The sequence below is a fragment of the Lissotriton vulgaris genome, unplaced genomic scaffold, assembly GCF_964263255.1.
Source record: "Lissotriton vulgaris unplaced genomic scaffold, aLisVul1.2 SCAFFOLD_4530, whole genome shotgun sequence".
Classification (NCBI taxonomy): Eukaryota; Metazoa; Chordata; class Amphibia; order Caudata; family Salamandridae; genus Lissotriton; species Lissotriton vulgaris.
Window position 1 is genome coordinate 105,577 of NW_028246815.1, and position 24,257 is coordinate 129,833.

The following is a 24,257-nucleotide window of genomic DNA, read 5'->3' on the forward strand; positions in this document are numbered from 1 at the left end:
GTGACACGCTTCTTCTCGTTAAGTCGCTCTTCCAGCTCCTTGCGACGCACAGTTTCTTAGAGGGCCCAAAACAGCAGCAAGCACTTCCAAAGAACTCTGGGGAGCTGGGGGGTGAAGTATGTTGTCCCTGAGACTTCAGCAGGAGGCAAGCTCTTTTCCAAGCCCTTGGAGATCCTTCACAATTTGAAAGCAAAGTACAAAAAAGTTCCTTTCTCCTTCCTTTGGCAGTAAGGCCACCACTGCAGGCCAATCCCCCAAGCAGCACTTCAGCTTGGGAATAGTCTCTCCTCAGTTTCTTCAGTTTCCTCTCCTCAGTCAAGGTTTCTTCTTGTAATCCAAAGTGATCTAATTTCATGGGATCAGGGTCCCAATATTTATGCCCATAAATTCTTTGTTCTCTGAGGGGAGGGGGGCCTTTGCCCAGTCCAAACCAGTTCTAAAGCACTCTGTTTACCAGACTTCTCCTTTCCTTTCACAGTGCAGGGCATGCACATCAGACGCCCCACAGGAGGTGGAGCCAGCATTGTGGAAGGCAAGTACAGTCCTGGAGCACTTTGTTTACAGGACTTCTTCTCTTCTTTCAGTGTGCAGGGCAGAGACATCAGCCGCTCCCCAGGGGGTGGAGCCAGCATTATGGAAGGCAGGCACATCCCTATTCAAGGTTCAGGTGCGACTCCTCCCTCCCATCTAGATGCAGAGCTCTCTATTCACAACTGCGTGACTCAGCTCCTGGAATTCCTCAGCCCTGTCACTCTCAAAACCAGACATAGGAAAACACAACCTAGCGGAGGCAGCAGAGGCAGGTTTGAATGGTTAGACAAGCAAATACCTACTTTCTAAAAGTGGTATTTACAAACACAGAATATTAGAATAAACTTTACTAAAAGATGTATTTTATTATTCTGAGTTCAGGCATACTAAACTCGAATTTCTACCATGTTCTCTGAGACAGTTAGGATTATAAGATGTAATAACTCTAACAGCCCATTCTGGCCTATGGAGAACAGGTAGCCTTGCAATAGTGAAAAACGAAAATGGCATGGCACGCACATCAGGGCTTGTCCTACCTTATACTTACAATGCACCCTGCCCTTGGGCCTACCATAGGGGTGACTGATATGAAGAAAAGGGAAGGTTTAGGGACTGGGAAGTGGGTGCACTTGCCCAGTGCTGACTGGGCAAGTGCACCCAGTCAGCACCATGACAGTACCAGACTGATGCTGATGACAGTACCAGACTGTACGCAGGCTCTGCAATGGCAGATCGTAGACACATTTTACAAGGCTGCTTCTGTGGGTGGCAAAACCAGTGCTGCAAACCCACCAGCAGGATTTGGATTACACGCCCTGGCACACTCAGTGCACTAGACTAGGGTCTGACAAGTAAACCAAAATAGCCAAACATGGAACCACTGATCCATACATCAATTTACAATAGGGAGCACTTGCACTGTATAGCAGTGGCACAGTGCCCAAAGCATCTAACACCAGCAAAAACACATGAGGCAACAGCAAAAAATGGAAGAGAGACCCACGCCAATGGTGCCAGGTCTAACAGGCATGTAACATATTTCCTCCCACTCTTTTTGTTACACCTCAGCGAGACCCTAACTTGGCTCACATATTTGACGTGCACGCCATTTGAGTAGCTTCACAGCTATCCTTTGTGTTGTCTGACCATCGAAACAACGTTTCCCGTCACCATCACATCAGCATGGCGAATGTTTGAGCCTCAGGCTCTCTGTGTTAACCCGCTGCACAACACCTTCCCACGCAAACCAGTTCTGTGGATACAAGCATCCTTCTTGCTGAAAGTTGTGACGCCATTCCACATCAGTCAAACCATCACCCTGCTACTGTTCTATGCTCTGCCTCACCCATCTAAAGAAGAGAGATTATTTATTGGACTCCAAAACAACACTACGCTTTTACATCAATCGGATCACCGGCCCACTCATCTTACCTGTTCTGTGAATTGAACTCTATTCACTGATAAGAGCCCAAGCCTATGAAACTGCAGATTGGAAATTTGCTGTTGGGGTTCTGTGGCTGAGGGCAGACTAGAAAGCAAATGATGTCAGTGAGCTGGAGTGGGGGCCTATACGGACGCCGCAAGTCATTTACCAGCAGAATGGTATTCGGCATCAGTGTGGCGCTGCACAGCACTGCCTGCCAGCACATGGGTACGACTCAAAAGTTTTCAGATCCAGCCTGACCCCTGGGGAATACTCAAAAGGTGAGGAATTTGAAGTAAGATAAAGTTTCTACTAGACAGTTTTACCAAAGGTAAATAACTTGTTTATTATTTAGATAACTTTAGGTGTCTGGACCATTCCCAGTACAGAATAGCCAGCTGCATTTTGTCCACTAGTTCCAAAGCTTAATGCCTGTCAAACAATCAACAACGAAAATAGAATACTTAGAAACCCTGCTCCCATGTTTTGCAATTTGTGTCCAAATGAATATAATGCCCACATTACTTTAGTTTGTTTGTTCCAGTATTCTGCCAGGAAGAACTTCTGGGCAGAAGCAGGTCTGGTGCAGAGAATACATCTCTACTTGTTATGTATTTCTCGTTATTCTCCTGCTCATGTCAATTATTTAAGTGCTTTATTGGCTGCAAAGGTGGGCTCCGACTGGTGGTCTCAGGTTTTCTTTTCTGGCCGCCCCGTTTTTGGAATGCCCTCCCTACTGAGCTGAGACTTGTAACTTGCTACACTCAATTCCGAACTCTCCATAAAACTCTCCTGTTCTCACAAGCCTATTAATAAAATCTTCTGTTACCCTCCTGCTGGCGTCCTTCCGCTCCTAGCGTCATGAAACCGCTTGGTGTAAGTGCGCTCTATAATGAATATGCTACTTACCAGTATGCATCTGTTCTTGGCATGTAGGGCTGCTGACATTCATATCTTGTGCATAGATCGCCGCCTAGTGTTGGGTCCAGATGATTGCACCTTGTTGTCCTGGAAGAGTCTTCGAAGTATCACGAGATAGGTGCCTCCTCCCTTGGACTACAGTGCGCATGGGCATCCTCTCCATCTTCAGATTGTTTTTCGCCATTGTGGCAGAGATGGAGTATAGTACAGTAAGACTGTAACAGGCACCAGGGAGGAGGGGGGGCGATATGAATGTCAGCAGCCCTACATGCCAAGAACAGATGCATACTGGTAAGTAGCATATTCCGTCCGAGGCATGTGGGCTACTGAATTCATATCTTGTGCATAGACTGTATAATAGTATCTCCTCTAGCGGTGGTCACCTGTGCCAGCTGCAGCAGTTTGAAAAATAGTTTTAAGAACAGCCTGTCCTACAGCAGCTTGCTGTTTGGAATGTACGTCTACAAAATAATTTTTGTGACATTGTGTATGAAAGACCATGTGGCTGCTCTACAGATATCCTCAAGAGGAATATTCCCTAGGGAAGCCATGGATGCCCCTATTTTGCGCGTGGAGTGTGCTCTTGGGGGGACTGTTAAAGTGCGTTTAGCTTTTTGATAACATATTTGAATGCATTTAACTATCCATCTGGCTATTCCTGACTTTGATATGGGATTTCCTTTATGTTGTGGTGCGAAAGCAACAAACAACTGTTTTGTTTTTCTGAATGCCTTTGTCCTGTCAACATAATATAGCAGAGCTCTTTTGACATCTAGGGTGTGTAGGGCTCTTTCAGCTACTGACTGTGGATTTTGGAAGAACACATGGCAGTTCTATAGATTGGTTGATATGGAAATTGGATATGACTTTTGGCATAAACTTAGGGTTTGTTCTAAGTACTACCCTGTTTGCGTGTATTTGCATAAAAGGTTCTTGGATAGTTAATGCTTGTAGCTCGCTAACTCTTCTAAGTGAGGTAATAGCAATAAGGAAAGCCACCTTCCATGTGAGAAATTGTAGTTCACATGAATGTAGGGGTTCAAAAGGAGGCCCCATAAGTCTGGTGAGTACGTTTAGATTCCAGACTACTGAAGGTGGGTTTTTTGGAGGAATTACTCTTTTAAGGCCCTCCATTTTTTTTTTGAATATCTTTTATTGCATTTTCTTTTTTTTTTAGCATGAACACATTTATGAGCAAATAACATAGTCATGGCGCAGGATAAACATTACATGTCGTATCAGTTGTACAGACACATTAGTGAATATAATTAAGAGAAGTGACAATAAGAGCAAAATAGTGAGAACAGCATGACAAGGCCATTAGCTATGGTTGTGTAACAAAGAAAGGAAAAATCATAAAACAACAACAACTGTTCACAGGATAAACCAATTGTTTTCTCACCTCCCACCAGTGAAATGGTTAGGTTGGGACATCTGCTATGCTATATCTATGGTTCAAAGCAAAATTAAGCGTGTCAGCAATGCAGTATATATTCAAATCTTTTGTTCGGAACAAGAAACTATGAATAACAACCTGAGAATGTAGGGGCTAAAGACTGGGTGAAGTCAAAACGATGAATGTGTGGTTCAGACGGGACAGTCAGGGGCGGACATGTGTGGCACTGGGTCAGTAGTGTGGGTCGTCAGACACGACAAGCAGCAGACGTAATGGGGGGGGTGGGGGGAGGACGGGAAAGCCAACCTAGCGACCCAATCTAGGGCCTACAGGGGAGAGATGATTTATAAGGGGTGAGCGACCCAGAAATACCCTTGAGGGCTTGGGTAATGAAAATGAAAGGGTAGAGATGCCTTCAAGGGAGTTTACTTAAATGTGTTTAATAACTTAAAATAATTTATAAAGGATGAATTAATAATCCTAATTGAGAATTAATCAAAACCCAAATATATTGTTTGAACAACACATAACATATAAACAACAACACAAGGTGTATTAGAAAAATATAGTTTTACAATACATTTAAATTTCCAACTCCGATCACAATCTCTCTATACAGACCCCAATTGATTTCAGTCCTGAGGATGGTTTCCACAATTAATTCATAGGAAACCGAAACGTTGACATTTCACCTCATCCCTGTTTTGTTTTATTCAGCACTATTTGGGATAGGTGTTCTTTAGGTTCTGTTGAGTCACATATTAATTTACTTATGTGTGTACCCACAGTCCTAATTATTGTTTTTTCACTTATCTGTATATGAAGTGATTACTCTGTTTGATAAAAACTATATTTTTCTAATACACCTTGTGTTGTTGTTTATATGTTATGTGTTGTTCAAACAATATATTTGGGTTTTGATTGATTCTCAATTAGGATTATTAATTCATCCTTTATAAATTATTTTAAGTTATTAAACACATTTAAGTAAACCCCCCTAAAGGCATCTCTACCCTTTCATTTTCATTACAGGGGAGAGAGACATGCAGGCAGGGGGGGGAGGAAGGAGTGGGGGGGGGGGGAGAGAGAGGGAGGGGGAAAGGAAAAGGGGGGAAATGTGGAGGGAGGGGGGGGGCACAGCCGGTTCAGCGTTCAATAGGGTAACAGAGTCTAAATAATACCCCTCTGCAGGCACACTTGATGATAAGCAGCCAGGGCGTTGTCCCAGTCTTGCGCTATGGAGTACATGCGGAGCCCCGCCGTCTCCTCTCTGTTTAAGGCTACACTCTCCGCCCTTGCCCAATTGTCAAACGAATTACGCCAGTGTATCGCCTGTGGGGGTGTACTATTCTTCCAGCGCTTGGTGATGAGGCGTTTCACAGTTATCAGTCCCAGGTCCCAAAACCTAGTCTGGACCTTTGTCCGTGCCGTCCGCTTAAATAAGCCCAACAGGCAAGCTTCCCATGTGTGTGGCAAGCTACCCCCTGTCGCTGCTGCCAAAGAGGCCAACACTAATTTCCAGTAATCACTTAGAAGAGGGCACATCCAGAGCACGTGTAGAAGCTGCGCATCCACAAGTCCGCATCTGGGACATGCTGATGAGTCAAGACCAAAATATCGGTTGAGTTTATCCGGGGATAAATACGCGTGGTGCACAATATAGTATTGTATGATCTTAAAACGGGAGTTGAGCGGAACGTTCATCGCCCCGGCCAGCACCAACGCCCATTCTTTATCGGTCCAGGCGTGGCCTCTATCTACAGTCCATTTGTCTCGCAGGCGCTTTGAGGAAAATTGCGTGTGTGTGTGTAGTGCCTAGGCGAGCCAGTGCACTATGTGGGAGCCGTTTCGCATCACGTGCAAGTACTGAATCAGTAGGTGAGCCGGCAGCTCCTCTGTTAGGTCACCCCAGGCTTGCGTTAGTAGGCGGATAAGTGTTGCATGTGTTAGAAATTGCCCAGGAGGCAGTCCCGTGTTGGCTGCCAGGGTCTCAAACGAAAGTAGAGTGCCCTCTGTAAACAGGTCTCCCAAGCTCTCTAAATCAACGTTCGTCCAACTGCCTAGCGCTGTCTCCGTAAGTGTGCCTCCCTCCCAAGGCGTCCCCAACAGTGGTAGATTAGGGGCATATGGTGAGGTTCCGTGAGAATGGTGATGATGTTTTTACTTGTTCGAAAATGGACGAGTTTGGTATCTAAGAACCGCAAATGACGAGTTTAGTGGGTGTACGCGTTTTCGCTACACTACTTTGCACCGTTCGCCTTATTCATGGGTTTCTTCATCTGAACCCGCGGGTTCCATTTTAGATACGGCATCCATTTTGTTTCTTGCCCTCAAGTAGCCAGCGAACGGACACTGTTCGCTTCGTGACCCTGGGATTCCCAAGCTCTTGCGGAAGACACGTGTTCCTTTGAGGGTGTCTTTATGACGAGGGGGATGATACTGCAAAGGCAGATGGCTCAGCTCGAGGCTCATCTTGCCGTGCCGGTCTATTGTTTCAGCCGTGCATGCATTAGGCACGAATCCTTTGATCCTACAATCATGCTTCCGATATTGCCCCCTACACTCTTTTTCTTTCTGTTGTCTGTCTTCGTCTTCCTTGCACCTGTTTCTGTCTCTTCTCTCAGCTCGTTTACAGCCTAAATGGAATGTGCCTAATGGTGAGATAGCATGTTTTTACAGTTGGGAACCGGCGATGTTACTGTAATTATGTTCCGGGCTTCTGAAACATGAAAGCAACCCTTTTGAAGTTTACTGAGGGAACTGAGTTGTAACCGTTTGTTCGCCATGTTGTGCTATGACGAAAAAGGTGTATAAAAAGGAGCGATCCACGTTTGCAATTTGAAGCAGTCTCTCAGAACCTACACTTTGTGTACTTCTTGCGATCTCTGTATCCCTGCAGTAAATAAACGCTGATCTTTGACGCCAAAGGAAGTGTCCCGTGTCTCTGTGACTTGTACGCCGGAACTGGTAACCCACGAAGGTTTTAGGTGTTGTTCCCTGGCACCGCTGGGTCTTAGAATAGCCCAGTCCTTCAGTTGGCACCCAACGTAGGGCGACATCAGCGGTACCGGTCCAAAGCCCGACGATCGTGAGGAACTTCGTGTGCAATCTCCGAGGGAAGGTGCACCCCGCTTCATCGATCCTGTTGTCGAAATAAGTGGTCCGAAGACTTTTCCCGCGAAGATTCCCGCCTCCTGACGGCTGCGACGGACTGATGCCCTGACTGTCGACCTGTCTTGGCGCCTGGCGTAGACCTTTGTACAGCGAGACGATAGACGGGCCTTCCTGGTGACGCCATTGTTCTTTCAGTTAAGTATTCGTGGGTCGCTCCCAGTCCTTGGTTGTTGGTTCCTTTTTGGGACATTTGCTTTGTTGTTGAAACTTGGTTGTTTGCATGGTTCCATTGCATTTGTGGTTCTTAGTTGTTGGTTCTTAGTTGTTGGGTTTTATTTTGACGATTGCAATTGCCAAAAACCGAGGGTCTTGCATCTTTGCGAGGACATCGTAATTCGATAACCCTTGAAGTTTGTAAACTCGGTTAGTGTGCACGATGCCTGGCTGTAGTGCTTTGTTTGGTTTCCTTAAATGTTGCGGCACGGATTTCCGGTTGGAGGACTCATGTCCGATACCTCCAGTTGGAACTCCGATTTATGTGCTCTATAGTCGCCACGGAGTAGGCCCTATCGTATATAATGATTATTGGATTCGCTATACTAAAGATGACGGTGTCCTTAGTTGGCCACCTCATGGTAGTTTCGAAACTGCAATTTTGGATAATCTTGAAGCAAAATTTTTAAAAAGAAATCTAGGCCGGCCATGTTTGATTCCTTTCGGTTATGGCGCAAAGAGGCCAAGCAGAAAGAAATCAAACAGATTAAGAAAAATAAGAGGGAAGGTATCGTTACGGTGATGAGAAATGCAGAGCAGTTTCCGCGAGACAAAGAAGGGAAGGAAAAAGAAGTTTTTGCTAGACTGCAACATATGGCGGTGGATAAATGTTATCCGGTTTTACCGTCGAATTCTGATAAGAAGGGAGAAGAAGCGGTAGAGGACCCTTTGCTGTCCTATCTACTGAAATCACCACCTCCATATGCACAGGATACTACAGCTCCTGTGGTTCCTCCTGTCCCTCAACCTGTTGTTCCGGCAGCTGCTGGTCAGCCTGTCGTTGGTCCTGTCCTTCCGAATCCCCTTGTTCCTCAAGTTGTTCCTGCTCCCTTCCCTGCCCTTCTTCCTACTGCTCTACTGCCTATACCTTCTCAGTCTATTGTTCCTTCTACTTCTGCTATCTTGGCTACTCCTACTGCTCCTACTTTCAGTCCTCATGTTGTTGCCCCTGTACTCCTCTCCTCTTCTCCTTCTGTTCGTAGTCGCGTACCTAATGCTGTGGCTAATTTTTAGTCTCCGCTGTTCGGACCGATACTTGGGTCCGACGTCTCTGACGCCTCTCAGAGACGGAGTCAAATTCCTGGTGGTAGGGAGAGTGAGACATTAGTGAAAATGACGCGTAAATGGATTAGGCATCCTGCTAAGTACACCCCGCGTATAGTTTGACACATTCTCTCAGTTTAATGAGCCCACACAAAGATTCGTGTTTGAGGAAATGTGCAAATCCTTAAGAGAAGAGTGGGATAATGATGAGGTAGACAATGTACCGCCCGAAATGACTGAACTCCAGAATCAGTTTTCGAACGGTATGATTGTGGGTGGTAATGTCCGACGTGCTTTAGAGCGTCTGTTAGCTTTTCGATCTACAGTGCATCCTCGAGTATTGTTTGATGACGGCACTGAAGATTGGGAAGCACAACCTGGTCAGTATCCCATGCGAGAAGTCCCCCCAGTGTGGATGCCAGGTAATCCTGCTGCTAACCCTGTTATTTTGCCACACTTCCAGAGAGTCTGGATACACCTCCCATGGAAGCGATCAGAAGTTTTGCAGGTGAAACAATCTTTGCCTGATCGTCGGAAAAATCCGGCAGGTTATTATAAGGAGTTATCCCAACTTGTGGATGCTACTATTATGAACCTCGCCGATATTGACATGTTGTTCGGTAACGTAGTACCTCAACCAATTTGGGCAAAAATCCGTCAAGAGAATCACGTAGCTGAGTTAGGTGGTGATTGGGCTGCTCTTGCGGCGGCTGACGGACGACAAGTTGGTGGGGCCAAGCAGATTATTACGGATTTGCCTCAAAGGATCATTACACTTATGAAAACACTTATGCCAGCAATGAGAGTTAACTGGGATAAACTGTCTGCGTGCAAGCAAAAGAAAGACGAGAGTGTCTCCGATTTCTTTACTAGATTTGAGGAGGCATTTATCGATCGCAGTGGTCAGGATATGAGCACTGAGGGAGGTCAGCGACTGTTTGTTGACAAATTTGTGTCGAATTTGTTGCCGGAACTAAGCAACAAACTGAAAAATTCTGAAAGTTCGTGGGCTGTTTCTAACACTGCTCAAATATTAGCCACGGCTCAATATTATGAAAATAGAGAAAAGGAAGAAAGTGATCGTGCAGATAAGAAAACGAAGGAGCTTAAAACTAAGGTTTTGTTGCAGCAAGCGTATCCTCCGCGCTCGAATCAAAATGATTCACAACAGCAAAATCGTTCATAATCACAGTCTTCCAGGACGCAGTCACGTTCTGATTCTTCTACACCAAGATCTATGCTTGGGTATAATCAATGCGCATATTGTAGGGGTGAGGGCCATTTGAAGTTCAATTGTCCGGTTTTACGTGACCGAAATAATGGCGTTTTGGCTCGGGGAGGTCGTAGTGGTCCTCAGCAGGCATCTCGAGGTAGAGGCCGTGGTACTTCTCAAAATCAGAACGAGCGTTCTACGTCGTTGTCGGACTCAAACAATTGCTTTGATCAGCGCGATTCATCGTCCGGTAGATCTGCACAGTATCATGTAGACAACTATTACGTCGAGCACGACATTGATGCGGACGGTAATTACTAGGACAGCCATAGACAAAGAGAGGGAGTAGTATCAGTTCCGGTTGATCAGAGAGGGCCTTACGTCGCAGTTGCCACATCGGGCGTAGTTGAGCCTTTTCTGTTGGACACTGGTGCAGCGAAAAGTTCCATCATGCATTCGAAACTCCCTGGCGCACCTTTGTCTGGCTTAACGAATGTTTCCGTTGGATTCTCTGGCGCCACGGTTAGCAATCCAGTTTCTAGCCCTTTGCCCCTTACAATTGGGCCGCGTGAGCTAGAAGCTCCTTTGATTTTGACTACTGGTTGTGGTGAGAATCTTTTGGGCCTGGATTTGTTGAAGCGGTTATATGCGACTCTGTATTGTTCTCCTGCGGGAGTGGAGCTTACATTAGGTCGGAGAGTGATCTCTCCTATGTACTTGTCAACTGATAGGTTCCCGCCGGAATTGAGTTCTCTTCCTGAGTCTTTGTGGGCAACAGGTCCCAATGATGTGGGCCTGTTGGACATATCACCTTATGTTGTCCAATTGAAATCGAATGTGCGATTACCACGTATCCCCCAGAATCGTATCTCTCTTGATGGTGAACGAGCGCTATTAGCGATCATTTATGATTTGATCAAAAAGGATGTTATCGAGGAAACTCGGGGAAATGTGTGTAACAGTCCTGTGTTACCTATTTTAAAACGAACTGATCCATCCAAACCCCCTGTGTATCGTTTTGTCATCGATTTACGGGAGGTAAATAAAATTGTGATTCCACAATTTCCTGTGGTGCCTGACATTACGGCTTTACTGACTCTGATTCCAGCCTCTGCCTCTTGGTTCTCGGTAATCTATTTGAAGAATGCTTTCTTTAGCATTCCGATTGCTGAGGAAAGCAGAGATCTATTCGGCTTCTCATTAGGAGGTCGCAGCTTTAGGTTTAAACGCGCTCCTCAGGGCTACTGTGAGAGTCCATCGATCTACAGCCAAGCTCTTAAGAGTAAACTTGACGCGTTTGTGTTACCGGCTGGTGCGGCTTTGATTCAGTACGTTGATGATCTGTTAGTGGCTGCTGACACTAAAGAGATTTGCAAAGCTGCTACAGTATCGCTGTTACAACATCTATGTGACTTACACCACAAGGTGTCACCTTCTAAGCTACAGTATTGTTGTCAAGAAGTAACCTATTTAGGTCACTTATTGTCAAAGGAGGGAAGAAGGTTGACCCCAGAAAGAATTGCAGCGATTGCTCGAATGACTGTGCCAACAACTCAGAGAGATGTGCGTGTCTTTCTAGGTATCACGTCATACTGCAGGCAATGGATTCCAAATTTTTCATTGCTAGCGAAGCCATTGTTAGCTCTCACGTGCAAGGACGTTCCGACTCCTTTGCCATGGACTGAAGAGTGTCAGAAAAGTTTTTCTGAATTACGTGATGCGTTGTGTTCGGCTCCTGTGTTAGGTACTCCTGATTATAGTAAGCCGTTTACACTATACGTTCACGAGAGGGAAGGTTGTGCGTTGAGTGTTTTGACGCAACAATTTGGCGGTAAGCAGCGTCCATGTGCATATTTTTCCTTGACCTTGGACCCAGTAGCTAGAGCATTGCCGAGTTGTCTAAGAGCGACAGCGGCAGCTGCGGTGTCCATCCGGCAATCTGCAGGCCTGGTCATGGATAATATGCTTATGGTGATGGTTCCGCATGCAGTTGACACTCTCTTGAATCGAACAAAAACTCAACATTTGACGAGCGCAAGGTTGTCTGGTTATGAGTTGACGCTTTTGGCAAGTCATATACAGATTAAGCGTTGTAATGTACTGAACCCGGCAACATTGTTGCCGACTAACATGGAATCAGATGACGTACCACCACATGATTGTTATTTAAGAACTGAAGAAGAAACGAAAGGTCGTGTTGACCTAAAAAACACTCCATTGGCAGATCCCGATGGTACTTTGTATGTTGATGGTTCATGCTTTAAGTTGCCGAATGGTGATGTGACGACTGCGTATGCTGTGGTGACGTTGAGTACGGTTGTGGAAACTGCGAGATTGAGCCAGAATTCAGCGCAAGCGGCAGAGTTGATTGCGTTAACGAGAGCGTGTGTTTTGTCTGAAGGAAAGCGAGTGAATGTGTTTACTGATAGTCAATATGCATTTGGCCTTGCTCATAGCTTTGGTCGATTGTGGAGAGAAAGAGGATTTATGACATCGCATGGTACGAAGATCCAACACGGACAGCTCGTGAATGATCTTTTGGACGCACTTACATTGCCTAAACAGGTGGCAATCATTAAATGCAGCGCGCACCGAAAAGTTACGGATGATGTTGGTCGTGGTAATGCGTTTGCGGATGAGATTGCTAAAGAGACAGCTAAGAATCTTGCAACCCGAATGTACGTTACGAGTTCAGTGAGGTGGCCGGCGGAGACTAGTATGTGTGAGGACACCGTTGAAAGCGTGAAGGCGATTCAGAATGAGGCTACTGAGACTGAAAAGACTAAGTGGAAAGAAAGCACGGGAAAATTAGACGCGCATGGATGTTGGGTTGATTTGTCAGAATGTCAAGAGGTGGATGTTACCGGATGCATATGTGCTAGCCGTTGTGACTATGGCTCACGGCTTGTCACATATTAGCGCGAAAGGTATATGTAAGTTGTTGTCTCCTGTATGGAAGAATGATGGTATTGCTAAATGTGCTGAGAGGGTGGTTAAGAATTGTATGGTATGCTTGATGTATAATCCTGGCAAGGGCACCCCCACTCCACCTGGTCATTTTGCTCCTCCTACATGTCCCTTTGAGGTTATCCAATTGGACTTCATCCATATGGAGAGATGCAATAACCTAAAATATGTTCTGGTTGTGGTTTGCGCGTTCTCCAGATGGATTGAGGCCTATCCTCTTAAGGATAATACTGCCCTGTCTACAGCAAAAGTCCTACTGAAGGAATACTTTCCTCGGTATGGAATGCCACGGATTGTATGGTCAGATAACGGAAGTGAGTTTGTGGGGAGTGTGATGAAGAGTGTGTGTAAGGGCCTTGGAATTCGGCAGAAGTTCCATAGCGCCAATCATCCCCAGTCAGCAGGTCTAGTGGAAGGGTACAATGGTACTCTGAAACTGAAACTTGCCAAAATTCAAGCTACGACTGGTCTGTCATGGCCTGATGCCTTGCCTCTAGCTCTTGTCGACCAGGGTGACTGTGCACTCTCGAGTAGGGCTTAGCCCATACGAGATTGTGTTCGGCCGTCCTGCGAACATTTGGGGAGTCCCGAGGCCTAAGGCATTTGATAGTCTTGAGTATCCAATGCTAATTGATTACCTTCATGATCTGACTGCTAAACTGAGGTTAATTCATCAACAGGTCTTTGAAGCTCTACCGGCACAGACAGAGGGTCCTGGACATCGGCTCCAACCGGGTGACTGGGTTGTCATCCGTAACTTTGGAAGAAAACGTGGCCTGGAGCCGAGATTCGTGGGTCCCTTCCAAGTCCTGCTGGCCACAAGGACTGCAGTTCGGTTGGAAGGCCGAAAGAATTGGGTGCATGCCACCCACACCAAAAAAGTCCCAATTTCTTTGCCAGCGGATAACTGGGTCAGAACTGGAATTGTCGCAACGGAGACCGAGACCCCTCTTCGTTATGTGCCGTTCAGTGATGCTCAACCTGTAGGAAACAATTCAGCGCAGCCAGATACATTTGTTGAATCGTCAGCATGGGAGAATTCAAGGTCTGAACTGTCATCTGATCGATTGAACACTGTTTTGCAATCTGAACAGTTATTTGAAGAGCAAACTCGACCTGGAAGAAGTCGTTATTTTCTTCGTTCACGTGACAAAGACTAATAAAAAATCCTTTTTTGTTTTTGAATTCATATTACCCCCTTACTGTTGCTACGAACATTATGAACAATTGCATCTTTTACTGATTTTTGAGTTCTTTTTCACGTGTATTCCTCTTTTTGTATAGCTAGGAGAATTGTATTAAATTAAACGTTTGTTTAAGAAAACCTTTCATCCGGGTTGACCGTAGGGCCGTGCGGGTACTTCCTTCTGTTTAGCAGGTTCCTGACACTAGGTCGGTTACTTTTGTCGATTCCTGGGAATTCCTGGGAATTGATAATCGCTACTCAGAACGAAGTGCGTCAAGAACGTTACGGACGGTTTTTAGAGGATGGAGTTCTCTAAGCTGTCGGAAGTAGAGAGGATGTTGGCGTCAAGATCTAAGCTTCATAAGGTTATCCGAACAAAATGTTTCCTGTTTCAGTTATTCCTGCTATTCCTGACTGTTTCTATGTTACTAGTGGGTGGAGTGTATTTTGGAATACAGTCGTTATTGCCTTCTGTTTCACCTACTTTTTCTTCTGAACTGAAATCTATTCCCACTATTTCTCCACATTCCTTTCATCCTCTGCCCCAACATGAACAGGTTAGACATGCGGAATTCATGAACAACTCCTTTGTCCAGCTCCTACATCAGCATCAGTTGGTGATGAATACTACTAACTGTTGGGTGTGTGGGTTAATGCCACATACCATGGATAGGGGTATTCCGTATTTGGTTCTTCCTTACAGCTCCCAGGGGTCGGCTCGGGCATTCCAAACTATGTTCTGTAGTGCACTAGATTCCTACCCCCATCGAGAGCCACGCTCTGCAAATCTTGGTCCCGGCCCGTACCACAAGACTTTGGCAATAGCGATTGCTGACTTAGATAGAGATATTTTTGATGCATCGCTTATTCCAGAGGAAGAGGTGCGAGCATACAAGGATCTGAGTGAGGCTGAATATAGTATATCAGTGGGTGATAGACAGCTTAAAAGCTCGTCTCCGATCTGGATCGTACCCCACCTCGGTAATTTCTGCTTGAAAGGTCTTGGTTATAATCCGAGAGCTCAGCTTGGGAAGAGTGCTTGTACTGAGACGTACGTTTTACCAATGCTCTCGTCCCCTGTCCTCCTAACTGCCAAGGGTACCTACTTTGTGTGTTACGATCGCCCATATACATGGTTGCCCCGTGATTTTTCGGGCACCTGTTATATTGCGAATCTTTTGCCACCGACTTTTACAGTTGCCTCGGACTATCACAAGACTAGAGTTGTGAGAGGGGTTATTAGCAAAGAGGACACTGCCGGTCAAGAAGCAGGAGACTTCTTTAAGGGTTTCCTGCCGTTTTGGGGACCTATGATCAATAGTAGGAACCTGAGACAGTTGACTCGTGTGGTCGAATCGACTGCTAATATAACTGCAAGTGCTCTTGGTAATCTGACGGCTGAGCTTCAGGCAGATAGACTTATGACGTTGCAGAACCGTATGGTTTTAGACGTTGTACTCGCAGATAGAGGTGGTGTGTGCAAGGTGATCCATTCGAGTTGCTGTATTTTCATTCCTGATAACGCTCCAACTGTATATCAAGCCATCTCGAAGTTGCATAAGATCTCCGAGTCCATACACGTGGAGGTAGGTGATTGGACGCTACTAGGATGGTTTTGGGGCCTAATGTCGACGTGGGGTTGGAAGATTCTGATGATCATCGGGGTTGTTGTAGCGTTTCTGTTCATGTGTTGTCTTTGCGTGCAGTGTGGTCCTGCCTTATGTGGTCTCTGTGCTACAACGTGTATAAGACGGCCATCAGTTACCAAAGAAGCATTGATGGATAGAATAATGTTGCAGCAACATCTGAACGATCTGATGAATATCGAGATCGATTCTGATATCGACTAGTGCTTGCCTACATGAGGGCAAAAGGAGCGTCTGAGTTTCCGTGAGAATGGTGATGATGTTTTTGACTTGTTCGAAAATGGACGAGTTTGGTATCTAAGAACCGCAAATGACGAGTTAGTGGGTGTACGCGTTTTCGCTACACTACTTTGCACCGTTCGCCTTATTCATGGGTTTCTTCATCTGAACCCGCGGGTTCCATTTTAGATACGGCATCCATTTTGTTTCTTGCCCTCAAGTAGCCAGCGAACGGACACTGTTCGCTTCGTGACCCTGGGATTCCCAAGCTCTTGCGGAAGACACGTGTTCCTTTGAGGGTGTCTTTATGACGAGGGGGATGATACTGCAAAGGCAGATGGCTCCGCTCGAGGCTCATCTTGCCGTGCCGGTCTATTGTTTCAGCCGTGCATGCATTAGGCACGAATCCTTTGATCCTACAATCATGCTTCCGATATTGCCCCCTACACTCTTTTTCTTTCTGTTGTCTGTCTTCGTCTTCCTTGCACCTGTTTCTGTCTCTTCTCTCAGCTCGTTTACAGCCTAAATGGAATGTGCCTAATGGTGAGATAGCATATTTTTACAGTTGGGAACCGGCGATGTTACTGTAATTATGTTCCGGGCTTCTGAAACATGAAAGCAACCCTTTTGAAGTTTACTGTGGGAACTGAGTTGTAACCGTTTGTTCGCCATGTTGTGCTATGACGAAAAAGGTGTAGAAAAAGGACCGATCCACGTTTGCAATTTGAAGCAGTCTCTCAGAACCTACACTTTGTGTACTTCTTGCGATCTCTGTATCCCTGCAGTAAATAAACGCTGATCTTTGACGCCAAAGGAAGTGTCCCGTGTCTCTGTGACTTTTACGCCGGAACAGGTAACCCACGAAGGTTTTAGGTGTTGTTCCCTGGCACCGCTGGGTCTTAGAATAGCCCAGTCCTTCAATGGTTTGGTAGAGCTTGTAAGCTTTAGGCTTCTCGTATAGCACTTCCTCGCCACCGCAAGGTGCAGTTGATCAGGGCAGCGTACCCTAGCTAAGGGGTGAAACAGCGCGTGTATCTGCGCAACCATCATGATGGTGTCGCCCGAGGTTGTATCACTCAAGTTTTGTCCACTCATACAGTAGGCAACCCACTGCAGTTGCGCTGCCAGGTAATAGAGCTCCTGATTAGGGACAGATAACCCCCCCATTTACCGTTGCAGCATATAGCGTCTTTAACATGACTCTGGCCCGCCCCGCATTCTAGATTAATCGCCTGGTCAGAGTTTTCAGCTTTCTGAAAGTTCGGGCCGGGATATACACCGGAAGATTGGCATAAAAGTACAACAATTTAGGCAACGGTATCATTTTTGTAAGCGTAATCCGACTTGGGACGTTTAGTGGAAGGGTGTTCCAAAAAGTCTCCTGTGCCGTGAGCGACGAAATTGCCCTTGTGAGGTTACCCTCCAGTAGGTCAGCAGGGTCACGATAAATATAAATCCCTAAATAGCCGGTGATGGTTGGATACCAGACGACTCGCTCGCCCATTACTACAATGTCGCTTTATGGCGTGTCTGTGGCAAAAGAATACACTCCTTACTTTGCCCAGTTAACTCGGAGTCGGAGTCCCGACACGTCCCCGAAGCTGCTAAATATGGAAGTGAGCGCGCGCAGGAAACAAGTCAGATCTCTGATGTAGATCAGTAAATCATCCACATACAGCGACACCGAGTGTAGCCCGCCCGCCAAAGGGATACCCCAATCTGCGCCGGAGGCACGGAGTTGTGTCGCCAAAGGCTCCATCATGAGAGCAAAGATTAAGGGGGAGAGGGGGCACCCTTGCCTTGTGCCTCTGCGGACTCGGACCAAGCCCGATAGGAGCCTGCCCGTGCGAACCCGCACCACAGGATCTTGGTAGAGAAGTTCCACCATCTGAAGGTAGGCATCGCCCAAGCCACACTTCTTCAGCACCTGCATCAGGTAGGGCCACTCCACAGAGTCAAATGCTTTCTCTAGATCGAGAACCAAACACCCAGAGTGAGGCCATTGGGACGCGGCTAGGCTTTGCATTCTAAACAGGCGTCTGATGTTATAAGACGTACTGCGGGTTGGCACAAAGCCGTTCTGGTCAGCATGTACCAGAGTAGGTACCAAGAGCGCCAATCTCTGGGCTAGCGCAGACGCCAGGATCTTATAGACCGTATTGAGGAGGCCAAGCGGCCTGTACGATACCATACTGAGTCCATCTCTGACCGGCTTCAAGAGAGATATTACATTTGGCTCATTCAGGGTTGGCGGGAGAGCAGAGTCTTCAATTGCTGCCGCAATAGTTCGGATAGGAGGATGATAGAGTAGGCCTTATAGAACTCCGCAGGTAGTCCATCCGGTCCTGGGGTATTGCCATTGGAGAGGGAAAAGATGACTGTTCTAATCTCTTCCACCGCGAGCGGCGCGCCTAACTCCTCCCGCTGCGCATTGGTAACCGCTGGCAGGGGTAACGCTGACAGGTATTCTGAGATGTCATCCTCAGTGACTTGCAACCGGGAGCGATAGAGGCCCTCATAATGGCTCGTGAAGGCCTCGTGTATAGCCCTCTGTGTATAGACAGTGGTGCCCTGCGTGGTACGGACTGACAGCACGGGCGCCATTTTGGGTGTCCCTCCTGTATCAGCCAAGATAACAGCTTGCCTGGTTTGTCCCCAACGTGGTGCGTGCGTGCCGAATGGGCAGTATAATTTAGGTTCTTCAGCCTATCTAGAAGCCGAGTGTGCTGCTCTCGGGTCGTCACCAACCTTGTGTCATCTCCCTCAGCTGCCTCCCGTTCTCCAGTTAGTAAGGTGGATTCTACTCTCGTCAAGTCTCTTTCCACCTGGTGCTGCATTCCCGCCTACATGCCCAGGCAGTTGCCCCGCGTGACTACCTTAAACGCACTCCACTCAACTTGTGAGGCAGATGCAGTGCCGTTGCTTTCCTCAAAATACTGCAAAATGCGGTTCGAGAGCACCTCTCTATATGGGGCATCTAATAAGACATCCGGTTGGAGTCGCATGTAGGCACCGGTGGGAGGGGGCGTTCCCAGGCAAACTACAGGGTGTGAGGGTTGTGGTCAGAGTGAGTGCGACCCAAATAACCGGTGTCTGTAACATGGGGAAGTAAATTGCTCAACAACATAAACCGGTCTAGTCGGACATGTAGCGCATGGGCACCCGAATAGTACGAATAGATTCCCGTGTTAGGATTACGATTGCGCCAGACATCATGCAAGTCACACTGTGTTGCCCAGTCTGAGTGCCTTCAATGCTCCACTCGCCGGAGCATTGGCTAAGGGAGGGAATGAGCAATCTAACGCAACATCCAGTACACAATTAAAATCGCCTCCAAGCTCACTGTCTACCGTAATTTTGAGGATTCAGAAACCTTGATGCCCCTTTATGAATTTGTGTATAATTTTATTTAGTAACTTGTGATAATAATTTACGACCCACTCTGGTGGACTTTACTTGTAAGTTTACATGCGCCTGGGTCTTGGGATAATTTCAGGTGCATTTAATGTGATTTCATTAGTATCAGGAGTACTTGATTGGTCCAATATGGCGCCTCTAGAAAGACGGGACATTGGATCTATGTCCCTTTTCTATTTTGATCAGAAATGTTAGACACTTGCATCTTCGTGTATTTAAACGCCGGGTTATGGCGGCTACGGGTGATTACAATCTCGGAACCCGAAGTGAAGATGATGGGAGTACTCTCCCGGGTAAGTGCGAGAATAATGTTACGGTTTCATGTTTGGATATATGCGATATAAAAGGAGGGTTGATATACGAAACGGGCACTATGGACGGACTGTTTGTATTGCCCAAAACGAAATCGCGTAGATAACCTTGGAGTTCTGGACTTTTTTTTGGTTCCGTCCAGAGGTGTCAGGGTACAACACCCAAAGACCCCGGAGTCCCACCTGCCTTGGTGCACAAATGAACAGAAACACGGGCTTCTCGATGGTGGCGTCAAAGACCAAAGGTTTATTACTGCAGGGACACAGAAGTCACAGAATCTACACACGGGCAGAATCTAGGAGACTGTTCGATTTGTACAAAGTGGGTTGCTCCTTATATACTAAAAATTGTGCTCTAGGCAAATATTTCACATGTCGGTACATTCCCAAACCTTTGTGTCTCTAAACAATAAATATTTGGCGTTACACAGGAACTGTCGATAATATCTGATACCAAACATCACGAAGAGGGGTTCCCACCAGTCCATCACAATCCCTTGTCAATATTGCATTCAAGACCCGGACCGCCTCATCGTAAAGTTCGTTACCTCCCCCTAATAAAGGCCCAGAAGGAAAGGAGCAGAGCCAGGTGCAGAAGATAGAAAAGCGGGATAAGAGATGTTTGTGGGTTGTAAATGGGCAAGGCTACCGGCTTCGGCCGCCTAATCATGATCAGGTACAATGGACAGGAAAACCAGTTCAGGTGGGCTGGCCTCGGGCAGAGGAGGCAGCCTTTGTCGAGTCATGCAGCTTCAGCGTGATCTGGTTTAAGGTGCACGTGTCATGTAAGAGGTGAATCTCCGGCTAAGGCTACGTGTCCTTAATCAAAGTGAAGTGAATGAAATGATCAGAGGCTATTGCATATGTGAGGGCAAGGAACCACAAAATGGCGGCCATGATCTTAAGATGGATGCCGTGTGTATATCAGAAATGTGTCAGTGGAAGGAGTGCTCTTGCTCGTAGCGTAGCGAAAACACTAGGATATACTAAATGGATCATTTGCGGTTCGCTGATACTAATTTTATGTATTTCCGACAAACTTGAAAACACGGGTTCAAGTCGTCACGGAACCGTCACGGAACCTCAGACCCTCCTTTTGCCCTTACATAGGCAATTACTCAATCTATGTCTGAATCTAGTTCTATGCTCATCAGGTCAGTGACATGCTGTTGTATCATCATCCTTTCTCGTGTCTTTTCTCCAAATGCAGGTGGTTTCCTAAAACAGGTTGTAGCACAAAGACTACACAGAGCAGGACCACACTGGATAATCAGACAACATGAGAATAGTAATATTAAGATGACACCAATGACCATTAGAACCTTCCATCCCCACGCTGAGATCAGAGTCCAAACCCACTCCATAAAGGACCAGTTTCCCTCATCTACATGTATGGAGTCCGAAATCTTGTGCAACTTAGAGATCGCCTCGTAAACTGTTGGAGCATTATTAGGAATAAAGACACAGCAGCTCGATTGGATCATTCTGCATACCCCACCTCGATCTGCAAGTATAACATCTAGAACCATACGGTTCTGCAATGTCATGAGCCTATCCGCCTGAAGCTCAGCTGTCAGATTGCTAAGGGCACCAGCAGTTTCGGTAATAGTAGATTCAACTACCCGTGTTAGCTGACGTATGTTTCTACTATTGGCCATAGGCCCCCAGAACGGAAGGAAGCCTTTGAAGAAGTCTCCAGCTTCCTGACCAGCTGTATCTTCCTTGCTGAAGACACCTCTCGCTACTCTTGTTCTGTGGTAATCAGGTGAAGCAGTGTATGTCGGAGGCAATAATCGAGCAATATAACATGATCCTGAGAAGTCGGCAGGCAACCATGTATAAGCTCTGTCTCGACAAATGAAATAGGTACCCCTAGCAGTAAGAAAGGCAGGGGAAGAGTTAGCCGGAAACACATAAGTCTCTACGCACTCACTCCTCCCTAGCTGAGCTCTCGGATTTCTCCCATTACCTTGCAAACAGACCTGACCTCGGTGAGGTACGACCCAGATTGGAGTTGAGCTTTTACGCTTGCTTTCTCCTAAACTAAGGCGATACTCTGAAGTATTCCAACTTAAATATACTCGCAATTCGTCTCTAGGGTATGATGGAGTATTATTGACGTCTTTGACCATGTCAATAATTCCCTGGACTAAAGCTTTGTTGGCAGAGTTATATTTAGTGGAACGTGGTGGACGTGGAGGATAGGTCTCAAGAGCATAAGCAAAGATGGTTTGAAGGGCCTGAAATGATCCATTGTAGCTGAAAGGCAAAACCAGATAGGGAATACCTTTATCCATAGTGTGGGGTATCAAGCCACACACCCAACAGTCTGTCGTGTTAACTACCAGTTGGTGTTGGTGCAAGAGCTGTACAAAAGTATTATTAATGAATTCTGAGCGTCGAGCTTGCTCATGTTCCGGAAACGAGTGAAAAGAGTGTATAGAAGAAACAGTAGAAATAGCAGGATCAAGGGGAGGTACTGTAGATACTGGCACAAAAATCAAATTTATGCTAAAGACAATTCCACCCACCAGTGTTGCTAAAACAATCAAAAATGTAATGGCACATTGCATCAAGAAACATTTGCTATGAAGAATTCTATTTAGTCTGTTTCTGCGAACGTAAATCACATTTTCTCGTTGCAGCGCAGGAAGTTCCATCTTCTACAATCCGCTCGCGACCACTGATGATGTGTACGTAGATGAAAATGCCTCTGTCAGCCCTGGGAGTTCCCAGTACTAACAGAAAGATCGACCTTGTGTCAGACCCCTGCAAATTCAAACTAGGCACACAGCCACGACCCTACGGCTACCCAGACGGCAAGGCAATTTTAAAAACAATAAACAATAACAAACTTCCTGGCTGAAGGCAAAAGTTCAAAAAATATATATATATATCAAAATCACAGTATGCAGTTGCCTGCTTTATTAGTCCTTTTTATGACTTCTAAGGTTGTATCTTTTCTTCGCTGGTACTGTTTGATCGGAAAATAGTGTATCACTAGCAGCTGTTGCAGAGTTTACGTTCGCAGATGGCAAAGTTTCTTCTGATGCTGGAGACAAATTTTCAATGTTCAAAGCAGTCTTTTCAAGAGGAGAGTCACGTTTCAAAGTGTCAGAAATCAAATCGGCATCGCTGAAAGGGACAAATTTCGGAGTTGTTTCAGCTTCGGAGGCACCAATTCCCTTCTTCACCCAGTCGTCGTAGGGCAGCGGCAGTGGAACACGCTTTACGTGAGAAGCGTGGATCCAGTGCTTGCGACCAGCAACACGTACAGCTGTCCTCGTCGCCAGCAGGATTTGGAAGGGGCCGATGTAGCGAGGCTGAAGATTCTTTGTCCTCGCAAAATTTCTGACCACCACGTGGTCGCCGGGTTTCAGCTGATGCCCTGGACTCTCCGGAGGTTTTGGCAAAGCATCAAAGACCTGTTGATGAATAAGACTTAATTTAGCAGTCAAGTCGTAAAGATAGTCTATCAACATAGGATATTCAATGGAGCAGAATTGTTTAGGCCTTGGCACACCCCAGACATTTGCCGGGCGGCCAAATACAATCTCATATGGAGAAAGCCCTATTCTAGAATGCACTGTTGCTCTCGTTGATAACAAGGCCAAAGGAAGTGCGTCTGGCCAAGCCAAACCTGTGGATGCTTGAATTTTGGCTATTTTAAGCTTGAGGGTGCCATTGTAACCCTCAACTAAACCAGCAGACTGGGGATGGTTCGCACTATGAAATTTTTGTTTCAATCCTAGACCAGCACACACACTCTGCATAACTTTCCCTATAAACTCACTTCCGTTATCTGACCATACAATCCGTGGCATTCCAAACCTAGGAAAAAATTCTTTGAGAAGAATTTTGGCAGTTGATAAAGCAGTGTTGTCCTTTAGTGGGTATGCTTCTATCCACCTGGAAAAAGCACAAACCACCACCAGGACGTATTTTAAATTGTTGCAGCGTTCCATGTGAATGAAGTCTAACTGTATTACTTCAAAGGGACAGGAAGGAGGAGCAAAATGACCAGCTGGAGTTGGAGTTCCCTTGCCAGGATTATGCATCAAGCACACCATACAATTTTTCACCACTCTCTCTGCACACTTACTGATTCCCTCATTCTTCCAAACCGGAGCTAACATCTTACATATCCCTTTAGAACTTATGTGCGCCACTCCATGCGCCATCGTCACTACTGCAAGCACATACGCATCAGGCAACATCCAACGCTGCTGTTCTGTCAAATCGATCCAACATCCATTCGAGTCCAATTTGCCCGTACTTTCTCTCCATACGCGTTTCTCTTCCTCAGTCGCTTCTTTCTGAATCTCTTTCACACTTTCCATTGTGTCCTCACACATTCCAGACTCAGCAATCCATCTTGCAGACGTAGCAACATACATTCCACTCATCATGTCTCTAGCTGTCTGTTTAGCGGTTTCATCAGCAAAGGCATTTCCCCGACCAACATCATCCGTGATTGCTTTATGAGCACTGCACTTCACAATCGCAACTTCAGTCGGTAAGGTTAGAGATTCTAACAAGTCGTTAACTAGCTGACCATGTTGAATCTTAGTCCCATGGGACGTAATGAAACCCCTT

General features: G+C 46.2%; 1 protein-coding gene across 1 annotated transcript; it reads left to right on the forward strand.

The window, feature by feature from the left end:
• The first annotated feature begins 14,370 nt into the window (after positions 1-14,370).
• Positions 14,371-15,918, forward strand: LOC147665740 (endogenous retrovirus group PABLB member 1 Env polyprotein-like). The gene has a single exon (XM_086949554.1). It carries the CDS (start codon positions 14,371-14,373, stop codon positions 15,916-15,918), a length of 1,548 nt encoding a protein of 515 aa, XP_086805680.1.
• Positions 15,919-24,257: the final 8,339 nt, after the last annotated feature.

Coding starts and splice junctions, on each gene's coding strand:
- LOC147665740 (XM_086949554.1), top strand. CDS start 14,371: ATGGAGTTCTCTAAGCTGTCGGAAGTAGAGAGGATGTTGGCGTCAAGA.